General features: G+C 46.3%; 1 protein-coding gene across 13 annotated transcripts in view; it reads left to right on the forward strand.

Moving 5' to 3' along the window:
* TRAK1 (trafficking kinesin protein 1) overlaps positions 1-14,566 on the forward strand; it is a 154,787-nt gene that overhangs the window by 110,921 nt on the left and 29,300 nt on the right. For 11 of the 13 annotated variants that reach the window (XM_069560722.1, XM_069560726.1, XM_069560727.1 and 8 more), the window contains 4 exons: positions 3,820-3,896; positions 10,166-10,282; positions 12,980-13,080; positions 13,900-14,008. In XM_069560722.1, the coding sequence (XP_069416823.1) occupies positions 3,846-3,896; positions 10,166-10,282; positions 12,980-13,080; positions 13,900-14,008 (378 nt within the window). In that variant the 5' untranslated portion in view covers positions 3,820-3,845. The remainder of the gene's footprint in view (positions 1-3,819; positions 3,897-10,165; positions 10,283-12,979; positions 13,081-13,899; positions 14,009-14,566) is intronic. The other 2 variants (XM_069560729.1, XM_069560730.1) reach the window with 1 other exon arrangement.

Raw genomic sequence — 14,566 nt, forward strand, 5'->3', positions numbered from 1 at the left:
CACCATTTGCTAGCTGTGTGACATTGGGTGAGTTAGTTAACCTCTCTAGGCCTCAGTTTCTCTTTGGTAAAATGGGGTTAAGGTGAGTACCTACCCTGTAGTGGAGAAGGCAATGGCACCCCACTCCAGTACTCTTGCCTGGAAAATCCCATGGATGGAGGAGCCTGGTAGGCTGCAGTCCATGGGGTCGCTAAGAGTCGGACACGACAGCGACTTCACTTTCACTTTTCACTTTCCTGCATTGGAGAAGGAAATGGCAACCCACTCCAGTGTTCTTGCCTGGAGAATCTCAGGGACGGGGGAGCCTGGTGGGCTGCCATCTATGGGGTCGCACAGAGTTGGACACTACTGAAGTGACTTAGCAGCTACCCTGTAGTAGTTTTTACTCTGAGGAGTAAATGAGATAATCCATCTAGAGGGCTAGGAACAAGGCCAGGCTGTAGTTAGCGTGCTTGGTAAATGTAAGATGGTGCTATTATGAATTACTCTTAAAAGTTACCTCAGGGAGTACCCTATATTGTAGTCAAATATTTCCTGGAAAATATTTTAAGTAATGTTTTTCTCATCAGGGCATGGTCATTACAAAAAAATAAAATACAAAAAAGAAAATTAAAAATTGCAGTTCTCTCCAAATGGCAGAAAGTGAAGAAGAAATAAACAGCCTCTTGATGAAAGTGAAAGAGGAGAGTGAAAAAGTTGGCTTAAAGCTCAACATTCAGAAAATGAAGATCATGGCATCCAGTCCCATCACTTCACAGCAAGTAGATGGGGAAACAGTGGAAACAGTGACTGAATTTATTTTGGGGGGCTCCAAAATCGCTGCAGATAGTGATTGCAGCCATGAAATTAAAAGACGCTTACTCCTTGGAAGAAAAGCTATGACCAACCTAGACAGCATATTAAAAAGCAGAGACATTACTTTGTCAACAAAGGTCTGTCTAGTCAAGGCTATGGTTTTTCCAATAGTCACATATGGATGTGAGAGTTGGAATATAAAGAAAGCTGAGTGCTGAAGAATTGATGCTTTTGAACTGTGGTGTTGGAGAAGACTCTTGAGAGTCCCTTGGACTGCAAGGAGATCCAATCAGTCCATCCTAAAGGAGATCAGTCCTGGGTGTTCATTGGAAGGACTGATGCTGAAGCTGAATCTCCAATACTTTGGCCACCTCATGTGAAGAGCTGACTCATTTGAAAAGACCCTGATGCTGGGAGGAATTGGGGGCAGGAGGAGAAGGGGACGACAGAGGATGAGACGGTTGGATGGCATCACCAACTTGATGGACATGGGTTTGGGTGGACTCCGGGAGTTGGTGATAGACAGGGATGCCTGGCATGCTGTGGTTCATGGGGTCGCAAAGAGTCGGACATGACTGAGCGACTGAACTGAACTGATTGGCTATTCTATTTTTTTCTGTTTATTATAAATCTACTCCCTTACCCCATCACCATTGGGATTATATGTGTTTTTGAAAACTTAGCTGGAATAACAGAGCACATACTTCCATAGTAGTTTTTCATTTCTGCCTCTAACTTCTGTGGCTGGGCTGTCAGGGACCTCAGAGCCTCCTGAAGTCTCTGCATCGTTCCGTACCCCTCGCCTCCTGTCACCATGTATGGTGATGACGTATGCCTGACTGGTTCATGCTGGAAAAAACCCTGGTCCAGGTGTAGGTTTTATTGGGTTCAGTTGTTAAGGCATGTTAAATCTTTAAAAAAAATAGCTTTATAAAAGGGCAATACAACAGGTTCTTGTGATGGTAGATAATGAGTCTACACCAGTGATAAAATCATATAAAGCTTAATATTCACATGTGCAGGTGCACACGCTCACGCACCTGCACGTGCGCGTGCACACACACACACACACACACACAAGTTCAAGTAAAACGGAGAAATCTGAGTAAGATTCCTAGATTGTAGCAATGTCAGTACCCTGGTTGTGATATTATTTTACAAAATGTTACTATCGGGTAAAACTTTGGTAAAGGGTATATGGAATCTCTGTGTTATTTCTTACATCTGCATATGATTATCTACACAATTAACTACAGTGATCTCAATTCAAAAATATAGCTTTAAAATGTAAATATAATTTTCAGTTAATTCAATCCCAGAGCAAAAAAGGTGCTCTGAGTCTTATTCTCTTACGTTAGGGTAGCACAGAGCCAAGATGAGTTTAAAATGTAGCCTGGTTGTCTTTCTCTCCAGGAAAGCCAAGGACCCGGTCCTTTGAGGAGAGCTAGGGTGGGCGTTAGAGGCTCTGGAGGCAGCACGGCACAGGTTTCAGCATAGCGGCCTTTTGCCCGTTGATGCCCCGGCTCGCCATACTCTTCTAGAGGGAGCTGGCTGGAGGCCTCTGGGTCTTGTGTGCACCGTTGCAGAGCATCACAGCCGTGCAGCAGGAAAACCAACTCCTGTCTGCACCCTTGGACTCTGCACTTAAGGTTTCTTGTGACCTCAAGCTGGTGAACTGCTTAGAGCAATTTGAGCTGGACTCCATCTCCATCAAGTTAAATTCTGGTTTTCACCAACCCTGTACATTTCCCTTGCTTTTTCTCCAGCCAGCGGCCAGAGGGTTTCTGCCGTAAAGCTCTGGGCGGAGAGGCCAGCAGAAGAACCGTCCCCCATCCTGGCTCAGAGGGCCCTGTTTTGGGAGGGTTTCAGATTTGGAACCAGATTTCAGGTCTCTTCCTTAAATGAGAAAATCATTCCAACAGATCCAATTTCTCTGAGCTCACCCACTAGGATGATCTCTGCTTGCATTTATAAAATATTTAGCGACCTATTGCTTTCCAGCTGCAATTAGCCATTAGTGATGCTACTGAGTTTGGTTAGAAATACACTTCAATTCCCAAAGGCCTTGCCTGGGCTGTGACTGCAAGTGGGTTGTTGCGAAAGCTGAACTAAGTCTTTTACTCTTAAAAGAATTGTTTGTTAGAGTCTTAGTTATGAGGAATTAATAACAAGTTATTATTTGGCCCCTAAGTGGCTGGTGTCAAAAAATTTTATGCTTTGGCTCTAAATCCATTTGCTTTCACTCCTTCCTTCTCAGAATAAAACCCAAGCTACCTTCACGGTGTTTGGACTACAAATCATTTCCTTGCCACTGATTTAAAATAAAACAACCCTGAGATTTTTCTGGAGATGAAAGCCTTCTTTCGGTGCACACCCTTTTTCTCCAATGGAAAAATAAAGACATAGTCCTGAAGTGGCCTGGAGGCATCCTCTTAAGACCTCTTAAGCAAATGGCATATGTTATGAAATACCATGTGTATGACTGTGTGTGTGTGGATTAAATAAAAAAAAAATCTATCACCCCAGTTTTCATGGTTTGGAAACTAGTTGCAGAGACTTAGGTTTTAGGCCATTTGGGGAAGAGGAGGCTGGGCCATTATGGAATTATCAGTTAAGATTGTTTAATAATTAATACCAAGAACTGCTTTGGAAAGGACCCACTGGGTCTGTACAGAAAGTGGGGTCTAGATCCTAGGGCTCTTTCTGGCGGTTTATATATCACTCACTGTGCTGCTGACCCACTTTGGTTTGATGACCGGATATGAGGCCAGACCCCTTTCCACTCCAGCGCCTTGCCCTCAGCAACACCCCCGAGTGTGCACGTGCGGAAGTGCACGCACACACGCACACACACACACATATGCAGTGTCAAGACTTTGCAGTGATTAGTAGACCCCTGTCCCCTCACCCCACACAGCTTGGGGCTTTTCTCTGGAATCAAACCCAGTAACGCTGAACCTGGCCAGACTTTGTTTGGCAGACTTGTAGCATCGGTAGTTACATGGTCATTTTTATTTCTTGCAGTTTTATGTGCTGAACGAGTTGGCCAGATGACTAAAACATATAATGACATAGATGCTGTAACTCGGCTTCTTGAGGAGGTAAGTGATTCGGGGAAAGGCAAAGAGTCGTTTATAATTGACTGATTATAATTTATATCGATTAAAGCAGACATTACTATTTTTCTTGGTGAAGAATGTCAGAAATTGAGCCCTCTCAGAGTATTATTCAGTGGCTTTTTATTTATTTTTTGAGCTGGTAGCTATGTTGGCTTTAGTTGCTGTAATTTTGTACAAGAAATTTTGGGTTTTAAAAGGAATCTATTAATAACAGAATAGGGTAACATTTAAATACTTGCTATAGAATAGCCAGTTGAAGCTTTATAAACTCTTAAAATATATACTACTGATATATATTAAATGTATAGAAAAATGTCAGAAAAAAGACATCATTATCCATATCTTTGTAATGTTTTTGTTTTGTTGTGTTATGTTTTTACTTAGTCAGGTTAAGAGAATGTTACTATGCAGTGTCAGCATGGAAATAACCAAAACAAGCGAGGCAAGAAAAATTTAGGAAACTTGCTTAGGAACAGCTGCAGGCATTCTAGAGACTATGGTTTTCTCAATTTCTTCTCAGCATCCTATTGACATTTGAGAATTAAGGTGTTCTGATGGTCTCTAGAAGCAGATGAGTATACTGTGTGTATCCCCATGCCTAGAACAGGCCAGAACATGGTAGGTTCTCAGCATTTGCTGAATAATTGCCCGTCTTTAAAACTTCTTCCACTCTCCCCACAAAATCAGGCCTCAAATGCAGAGGTGTTAACTTTTAGATCCTGGTTTGTGCTCTAGAATCTAGCACGATATGAGTCATGTGACTATTCAGTAGCCCTTCTTGAGGAACAGAGTAGAAAGATACGAGGGACACAGAAATCCTCATTTTCAGCCAGTGGCAGGACAAAGCAGAAGTGTGGGACCCGAGGTTTTGTTCTTGGGTTGGGGAGGGTCTTCAGCCCATTTTCATGTCTCTCTTTGCCTGTGCTCTTCCTTCTGTACACCCAGTTTTCTCCTACCTGTTCTGAGGACAGGACCCCTCTGATCCACCCCCATGTCCCATTCCTGAGGGCTCACCTCCCCGGCTACCCGCTTCCCTCTCATTCCCCTGAAGGCCACCCCCTGGCAGGTCCACTGGAGCAGACACAGGGCAGGAGCTGAGACCCACTTGACCATCTGCATGTCAGGAAAGTCCCAAATTCCTCAGCCCCAAATAAGTGAGATTAGATTTTCTGGCTGTGTGACAGGGCCCCTGCTGAGGCATTTTAGGCGCACTGGCCTCTGGGTGGTTCTCCAGTTGCATCCGTCTGGCATTAGCCACCTCGTAGGCTAGCTCGGCTAACATCACCAACTTTCAAAAATGGTTTTTACAGACCCCTTTCTGCTGTGTCCATTTCCCCCAACAGTGCCCTGTTTCTGAATCCACTCCTCACCCCATACCCAGTTAGTCTTCTGAAGGTGGTCCTGTGTCTGTGCCTTTATTATTTTTTTCCCAAGACTACTGTCACGGCTCCTGGAGCCCTGGCATGAGATTTTGAGTTTTCTCCCTTTCTTCTCTGCAACTGCCACCCTCCCAAACCCTCTGTAATCACCTGGCCCACCCCCAAACCCGAGACTCAGCACTCCTTGGCATGGCATTCAAGGCCATCCACTTAACCACATTCCTAAATCCTCTTCTTTACCCTTCCCTGGTGCCTTCCTCCTGCTCTCCTACATGGGACCTTTTGCACCGTTTGGCCCCTCTGTCTCTTCCTGCCTCTGAATGTCGTACTGCAGGGCTCACTGGGGACCTCTGCAGCTGCCACACACCCCCAGCCACAGGTAGTCCGTGCCCCCGCCGGCCATCCTATTGTTCTGTTAGCTTTGTTCTTCCAGCTGGGTTGTTAGAAGTTTCTCCAAGGCGGGAACCCTGTTGGATGATTTCCTTCTCCATTTTAATCTTGGAAATGACAGGCCTTAGATAAATGCCTGCCTCTGTGGTCATGCTGATTCATAAGGGTAAACTTTGACTGAGAATTAGCTGCTGTCGTGCATCATCTCATTAATTCTACGCTAGTTCTCAGACGTAGATGCCATTGCTGCTCCATCCTACAGAGAAGGGACCTACTCTTGAGAGAACAGAGGATGCCCACGTAGTACAGCTGTTTTCTAGCCCGGGCCCTTAACCACTGTGGCCCTGTTGCTTTTGACTGTAGTTGTTTATTGCCCTGTTTATTTAGTTCTGGAGAGTATGATTAGTTGATTGTCAATGAGACATTCTTACTTTAAAAACATGAACTGGCTGACTTTTGTTTTTAACGGGATGCTGCTTCAGTGAGTGTCCAGGGCCCATGGGTCCTGGCGGCTGGTGAGTGTGAGCTGGCAGGGCTGGGCGAGGCTTTCACAGGGCCAGACCCATCTCTTCTTGGATGTTTGAGGATCGTGTTCAGAGGAGACTGGGACTCCAGCCTAGTATTTAGATTCTGGTCATCAACAATTCACAGCTAATTTCCTAAATGAGTGTCACTCATTTATAAAAAGTATGTTGTCGTGTTTTTAAAAAAATTGTTTGGGTTGTTGAAAAGAATATTTGTGGGGCAGTTTCTTCAGGTAACTCTTTGCTCTGCCCTCTTTGTTTTATTTTTAGCAGTTCCCCATGGCCACGGTCTGGGTGCATCTGTGTGTTTTGTATATAACAGCATTGTATACACTATATACGGCATTCCTCTCCCTCTTGATAAGAATCATGTCTGAGTTGCCGCCTTTCTTTGGAACTGGGCAGGGTTTCCTGGTTAAAGTCTGATTGTCCCAGGCACGTGACAGCTGTCCCATGCTGTACTCTTCCTGGCTTTGGTTCTGTTTCTTTTGGTTTTGCATGCCTGCCGCGTGCAGATGGGGTACCAGCAGGATCTGCACGGATGCCACGCACAGCCCTCAGCTGGCCCGAAGAGTTTGCTTCTCATTGAAGGGGAAGAGGATTCTGCGGCTTGCCCTGGCTTGCTGCTGCTAGGAATTTACCTTTGGGCAAAGCTACCTCCTCCCCAGTTACGGAGAGGGTTATTCTGGGGGCCTCTTAGTCATGCTTTTCATCCTTAAATGGGTGAATGAGATGAGTCAACTGCTCAGTGTGGGAGGCAGGCTGTTCTCCATCTCCGGGGCCATGCCAGGCAGCTCGAGTGCTCATTGGTAAAAGAGGCCGAGACGCAAGTCACAGTCTTTTAAATTTTCAGGAAAACTTTGATGTAGATAGGGAGTAGGGAGAGCCAGATTGAGCCCCACCTGGCTGCCATCTCCTGGGGAATCAAAGAACCAGTTGTTTTAATATCTTGTTTCCAAGGGCACAATGTGTTACGGTCCCATTTTTCTCACTGAAGTTTGGACAGTGGTCATTTCCTACCCATTTTCCTGGTTTTAGAAGTAAATATTTATCATGTTTTGGCTGGTTGTAAGAAATAAGACTCTTTTCGTTCCTGAAATTCTTAAGGAGAAACCCAGCCAGCCTTTTGCCTGAGAAAAACCAGAGACCTTCTCACAACCTTTTTGTTTAAGGTTTTTGTTTCATCTCTGAATATTTTTGTTGTAACTTCCTTTTTTTCCCCAGCAGAGCATTTTATGTATGTTACTATGAAGATTAGATTTGGGGTGTAGACAAGGTGAGAGTCGTCCCTTTAGTAGAGCAAGGAGGCCTTGGGTCTGAGGTTTGGGGTGTATCAGCATAGGTTGGGAGGGCTGGAGGGCTTTGTGGTTGAGCCCACTGCCACTTATTTCCTTCCCCTGCCTGCTCCCCATTCCTCTTGGGTTCTGGCTCCTGTGTGCCATGGGAAGCCTTCAGCGTCCTTCATTTGCTCAGCAGTGCCTTGCTGAGCTTGTCTTTATCCATTATGATTTTGGCTTGATTTGTTCCCACTGAAATCTGTGTATGAAACATCTTTGTGCATAGGATCTTAGCAGCATGTATGCATGATGGCAACAACACAGAACAGTAGTCAGTGAGCCGAAGAGCATAAAACACCTGCTGGGCATTCAGTCTGAGGGCGTGTTCTAGTAGAGAGGTTTAATAGGCTGGAGTGAGAGTTATGGAGACCATGCTCTTTTGGACAGTGGGGCTGCAGTTTTCACTGAGACGTAGCCAGCTAAAGGGCTTCCCAGGTGGCTCAGCAGTAAAGAATCCATCTGCCAAGCAGGAGACACGGGTTTGATCCCTGGATCAGGAAGATTATCTGGAGAAGGAAATGGGAACCCACTCCAGTATTCTTGCCTGGGAAATCTCATGGACAGAGGAGCCTGTCATGCTACAGTCCATGGGGTCGCAAAAGAGTCAGATGTGACTTGGCATCTAAACAATAGCAGCCAGTGGAAACCACTTGCACTGGTTGGTAATTTGGAGACAGCCTCTGGAGAAGTGGGCTCCCTCACACAATCCCTGTGGGTCATTTCCTCCCAGTACCAACTATGCACAACTGTTGGCGTCTGAGAAATGATAAAGGGCCACTGAGATAAGGACTCTGCTTTGATGTGGAAGCCAGTGCAGATGAATGCACAGAGAGGGGCGTCTCGGTTGGTTGGGCAAACTCACTGGTCCCCTTTGTTCCCTGGGAGGGCATGAGGGGGAGGCACAGATGGGGAAGGAGTTGGAAGAATTTATGGCTCACTTGACATGACCCCCAGCTGTCTTCTGGGACAGTAGTGGCAGCAGTTACAGGCTTCAGGACCATGGAAGACTTAGGGGAGAGAGACCATCGTTCATGTAAGAGCTCCAGAGAGTTAAATCACGATTGGATCCAGTCCCCCCACCCTATGCTTTGCTCATAATTCATTGAAACTCCCATGATGAGCGAAGGAAGGTGTGTTCCTATTCCGTTGCATGAAATCATTTGGTGGGTATGAAAAAAGTTGGAAATAAAAGCTGCTCTTTGAAAAGTCTTACAACTCAATGAATTGTAAAGCTGGAAGATTCTTTTACCCAGCCTCTTCTCACAGACAAGGGAAGAGGCCCCAGGGATTGTTCAACCAGAACCCACACTCTCAAATTAGAGGGTGGAACAGTTCACATGAAGCAGTTAAACTTTGGACAGGTACCTACTCTAAGAAATGCCTCTTAGGTTGTAGGTAAATATGTGACAAGTGAAATTTAAACATGAGATAATAACCTTCCTTCGTGGAATGCACCTTGGTATGTCAGTTCTGTGCTGTTGAATGTCGTTTAAAACAAAATGTCAGTTGCCATGACTAGAATGAGTCTCAACCTACTGATGATTTATAATCTGTGTTTGGAAAGAATGGATCTGGAGGGTCCTTGTTAAGTGTAAACCATAAGGTCACTTGGTTATCGGAAGGTGGGACCCCTCCCCAGCTTTCTTCTGCTCAAACTGCATGTCCCTGGTCTTCTGCTTTTTTACACCAAATGAGCAGAATAATTAGCATAGACATCTAAGAGGATTTCACTTTCCAGAGTTCTCCCCATGCCAACCTATAAGTGAGCATGTGAATGTACACTTGGTGGCCAGTGGCTTCATCAGCAAGGATCAGTAAGTCTGCATTTGGTGATGGCATCCACCCCACTGTCTCCACTGTCAGGGGCCAGCTTTCCTCCCATAAACCCAGCTGGACCTTTATATGCCACTAAAGATTTTCCTCTGTACCTTGCTGTGCCCTAAATGTCAGCTGCTGAGCTAACAGAAAATTCTGTGTCTGCAACAGTCTTTGTTTCTGAAGTAGGGTGATTTTATGCATTATTTCTCCATTCTTAGAATTGTTTCTTTAAAAAATAAAGTCTAAGTAACCGTAAGTTGAAAAAAAACAAAACTGTATTCTATTTTAGAGTCACTTTAAATATTTTTGTTGCATACGCAGTGAATCTAAGGAACTCAGTAAATCCCATCTTAATTGAAGTATGCCAAAGAGGCTGCCTTGGCTATTTTAGCACACTTGGAATTTCTGGATTCACTCCTTCATCCTGTAAACAGTTTCTGAGTGTTTCCTTCTGCTGGGCACTCATGGTGACTAGAGCCCAGCCCACAGGTAGGAAGACAGGTTATCAAATGACTACACAAAGACCAAAAGCAGTTGCATAGAAAGGTTTTGGAAAGCACGTTTTTACCTGCAGGGAGAGACTTGTTTTCATCAGATGGAAGGTTCCTTTTCATTGTTTGGGGTCCGTGTCACTGAGTAAGCTGCTCTTTGAACATGTATCAGAGGCCAATGCATGGATGGTGACTCAGTAATCCATTGTTATTGCTAAACGCCCTTGTTTTCTTTCATTGACACGGAGTCCTATGGGCTCCTGCTGGATGCATGGGTTTTCTCAATGTCTGTCTCACTTCTGTCTCTCACAGAAAGAGCGGGATCTAGAGTTGGCTGCTCGGATTGGCCAGTCGTTGTTGAAGAAGAACAAGACACTAACCGAGAGGAACGAGCTGCTGGAGGAGCAGGTGGAGCATATCAGGGAGGAGGTGAGGCGCTGGCGGCCTCTGCAGGACAGCCGTCTGCAGGGTCTTGGGTGCCGTGGGTACAGCCGAAGAAAGTGATGATGGAACAGGGTCCTGTTGGGAAAAGCCCAGCCCAGACACAGAGGGCTGACTTTCTGCCACCTCTTCTGATCATTTACCCCTTTTGACAATGAGGATGGGATGGCCCAAGTTGGACCCGCCCTTGTGTGGTCAGTAGGCCCACAGTCTGGACCAGTCACAGTCCCCATCCTCCAAGAGTCCAGATCACCCTGTGGGCTGAGAAAGGCACTCAGAGCTTTGGTGAAAGCGTACACAGGCTACTCCAACAAGGCGTGGGGCTCCCTGAACCTGGGTGGGTGTGGGTGGGTGGAGAAGGAACCACAGCCGGAGGCCAGCCATGCTGCAGAGCGAGGCAGTGATGGCTCCTTAGTCAGTACAGTTGTATAATTTTGTGTTTGTAAAACAAAACCAAAAGTAGCCCATCGTTTTCATGGTAGAAACCCTACCATTTCAATGATACAAATCTCGGCTATTGTCGTCAGCCCCCATCATTGTGAACAGTTTATGTGGAACTTGGGGGCTGAGGTCACAGCAGAGCAGCCCTGGTTTTCCAGCAGGAATGTGGTGTCGATGGAGGAGGAAGGCTGCAGGGTCAGGTGGGGTTGCTGCAGCAAGAGTTAGAAACTTAGAACCAGGTCCCACTTGGTAGCGTCTTTGCCATCATCTTGACTATCCTTTGAACAGGGCATTTGAACTGTGAGGACTCTTTGCTTTCCTTCTTCTCATTTATTTTCCCTTATTTTCTATCAGAAACTTTCTTAGTGGGAGGGGATGCCCTCATGCATTGTCCCTAAGATGTACTGAGACCTATTGCTCATTAAAGCTGTTCCCAGCTATTGCCTCGGTTTAATCATCATTTCATATGATGAAATAGAGTAGCCACTAGGTAAGAAAAAGTTTTTTAAGGGTTTACTGTCATTTTTATTGATCTTTCTTCTTCCAGTTTTATTGAGATACAGTTGACATACAGCATTGTATAAAGACAGGTTTTAATCCTGGGTTCTCTTTAAAAGATGATGAGGTAGGTTATTTGCAGGGTAGGAATAGAGACGCAGACTTAGAAACTGAACTTGCGGACACAGTGGGGGAAGGAGAGGCTGGGATGAACTGAGAGAGTCGCACTGAAATGTATCCACTACCGTGTGTAAACCAGATAGCTAGTGAGAAGCTGCTGTGTGGCACAGGGAGCTCAGTTCAGTGCTCTGTGGTGACCTAAAGGGGTGGGGTGGGGAGTGGGGTGGAAGGAAGGCTCAGGAGGGAGGGGATATATGTAAACACATAGCTGGTTCATGTTGTTGTACGGCAGAAACCAACACGACGTTGTAAAGCAATTATCCCCCAATGAAAATTTTCTTAAAAATAGAACAAATGGCAAAAAAAGATGGTGAGGTAGGATACTGATAAGGTATAAGAAATAAAGTTAACCCTTGCTTTCCCGGCCTCCAGCATCTTGATCTGAATCCCCCTTCTTCCACGTGTGAGAGAAGGTTAGCCTGCCCCCCTCCTTGGCCCCTTCTGAGCAGAGAGACATGCCATCAGGAACTAGGAAATGGTTCCCCATTGCCCTCATGTGCTGTTTCTCCACTTTGCTGCCCTTGCTTGGGGCTCCCTCACCTTCCACAGAGTACATCCTGCCCTATGAGGGTGGAAGTGCCTTTCTTTCCTTTGGGGAACCCTGGACTTTGAAAACTGATTTCCTTTGGCACATCATTAAATGATGTCAAGGTGTTAAAGCTGAAGCCTTTAAGCACCTAAAACTGGCTTTACCACAGAAGATAAAATATATTTACTTGTGTTATGTAGGAAAAGTTGGAATAAACTAGAGAACCCAAATCAAATTTGAAACAAGAGAGAATGAAAACAATTACAGTTCTCCTGCTGGTTGCCTGTTCATCAGTGCTGAATAGTGAAAGGGCAGGTGAACAGTTTTATGACTCAGGTTTGTTTACTTTAAACCTGAAGTGTAAATAAGTGATTTGTAGAACCGTGCCTGCAGTAGTTGGTATGGCCAGCTCCTGATGGTTGCCTCTTTTATTCCTGTATCTGGAATTCCTATCTTGTAAGCCTTGAGCGCAAAGCAAGATCTGGCCATGCATGGCCAGAATTCCCATGAGGGTGTAGCGGTCACAACGTGGGGCTGTGAGATTTTCCAGGTGGAAGAACAAGGGCCGACCAGCTTGCTGCCCACCTAGAGCTGGCCTCGCCAGGTTCCTGATCTGAGGTGGAATTTGGTTTGGGCAGGAGTAAATGACTTCCTTCATTTGATAACATGGTCCACCTCTCCGGGTGTCTTCCCAGTTGTCATCTGTTTACTGGCAAAGCCCATATGCTGTCTTGTCCCCCCACCCCCACCCATCATTCTAGCATCTGCTTGTCCTCTCTCACTTCTTCTCCATACTAGAGTAAAAACTACAAATTTAAGTGGAGGGGTTTTTTGCCACAAAGTAATTGATCGTATGTTTCTTAGATAGGATCAAACGCAACCCTTTGTTTTCCTTGAATAGCACAAAATCAGTGATGTGCCTTCACTTTGAATGAGGAATTTTAAAATATTGTCCCTGGGCAGGCAGTGTTTAAGCATGAATGGGGATGATGTCTTGTTTGGAGAGTGCGTGATGGGCCTCAACTGGGTCTGCGCAGGTGTCACAGCTCCGGCATGAACTGTCCATGAAGGATGAGTTGCTTCAGTTCTACACCAGCGCCGCGGAGGAGAGCGAGCCGGAATCTGTGTGCTCCACCCCGTAAGTCACCGAGGGCCTGTCTCCAGAGGCCAGAGCACCGCTGGCTGTGGGCCATGACCTTGGAGTTGCCCAGACACGGTCACCTTCACTGGCAGCACAAGCCAGCTGCCCTCGGCCTTCTCCAGGCCAAGCATCTGAGTGCCTCAGACAGATTGATCTTGCTTTTCTGATGGGATTTTAGTTAGCCTCTTCCTGGGTCTTTCACAGCTTAGTTGTCAGTGTAGATTGATCAGGCCTGGCTGTGAATGAGTAACAGTTGGCTCTGCTGTTGGAGGGAATACAGGGGCCAGCAGATCTGTGGGGGCTTCTTGGGGTCCTCTTCTCTGTCAGCAGAGTCTCCTATAAGGAACGTGAACTCTAGAGCCCAGTGACCTGAGTCCAGATCTTGGCTCTGGGGCTCACTGCTGTGTACTCATGGCCAAGTTACTTAACCTTTCTGTGCTTATTCCCTCATTGGTATAATGGGGGTAATAATAGTAACTTAGTTCTTAGGGCTGTGAGCACTGAATGAGTTCATACATATAGAGTACTTAAAATAGTTCCTGACAGATAGAAGGCATCCCAGAGTTGTGCAGGCTTGAAATAGAGTTGGTTCCCCAGAAACCTGAGGCAAAGTGGCAGCCAAGGGTTGGGATGTGGGACTGAAGGGATGCGAGCCTGTGCTGTTTTCCTGGGGGCGGGGGAGAGGCCTGATGGATCATTGTCACACCCACACCCTCGCGCGCTTTCCTTGAAAGCCCCATCTGTGTGCCGCAGTGTGGTTTGCCAAGTGGTGGGAGGAAGTGTCTCCCTCCCTAGGAAGCGGACTTTCTCCCCCAGGTTGAAGAGGAATGAGTCGTCCTCCTCCGTCCAGAATTACTTCCATCTGGATTCTCTGCAGAAGAAGTTGAAGGACCTTGAAGAGGAGAACGTTGTACTTCGATCCGAGGTGAAGTGCAGTCCCTGCCCTGTCCCCTCTCTGCAAGGGTGGTGGCCCAGCGTGCTTATCTGGCGAGTACAGCCGTGATTACAGCCCTGCTGTTCTCAAGGGTGGCGGTCTGCGGAAGGGCCACCTGGCCCTGGGTCACGGCCACACTAAGTGCCCAGCGGGCATGCCTCATTTATAAGCCAGGCAGCACACACCATCCTGGTTGCAGCAGATGGACAGGTGAATTGTGCAGTGTGAGGATGGGTAACAGTGGCAGACCCTCCTCCTTCACGGTTAGGGCAAAAGCTTCTGGAAGGTGGGGCCTTACTCTGGTGGTCTCCAGCTCGGATGTAGAAACAGCTCGGAGGCCGGGTGTGAGAGCCTTGTTCTCATGCTACTGCAGGTCAGATGTGCTCAAAGGAAATAGTACTTGGAGACATATTTCTTAGACAACTAACTTTAAAAGGTTGAGCTGAAGCAACTTGGGAACTCATGCTTTTGAGTATTTCTGGTTGGCTAGTCACTGTGGTGGGTACTTTGCCTGCTTTCTTTAAAAAAAAAAAAAAGTCTTCATAACAA

Source organism: Ovis canadensis, chromosome 19 (genome assembly GCF_042477335.2).
Source record: "Ovis canadensis isolate MfBH-ARS-UI-01 breed Bighorn chromosome 19, ARS-UI_OviCan_v2, whole genome shotgun sequence".
NCBI classification, from domain to species: domain Eukaryota; kingdom Metazoa; phylum Chordata; class Mammalia; order Artiodactyla; family Bovidae; genus Ovis; species Ovis canadensis.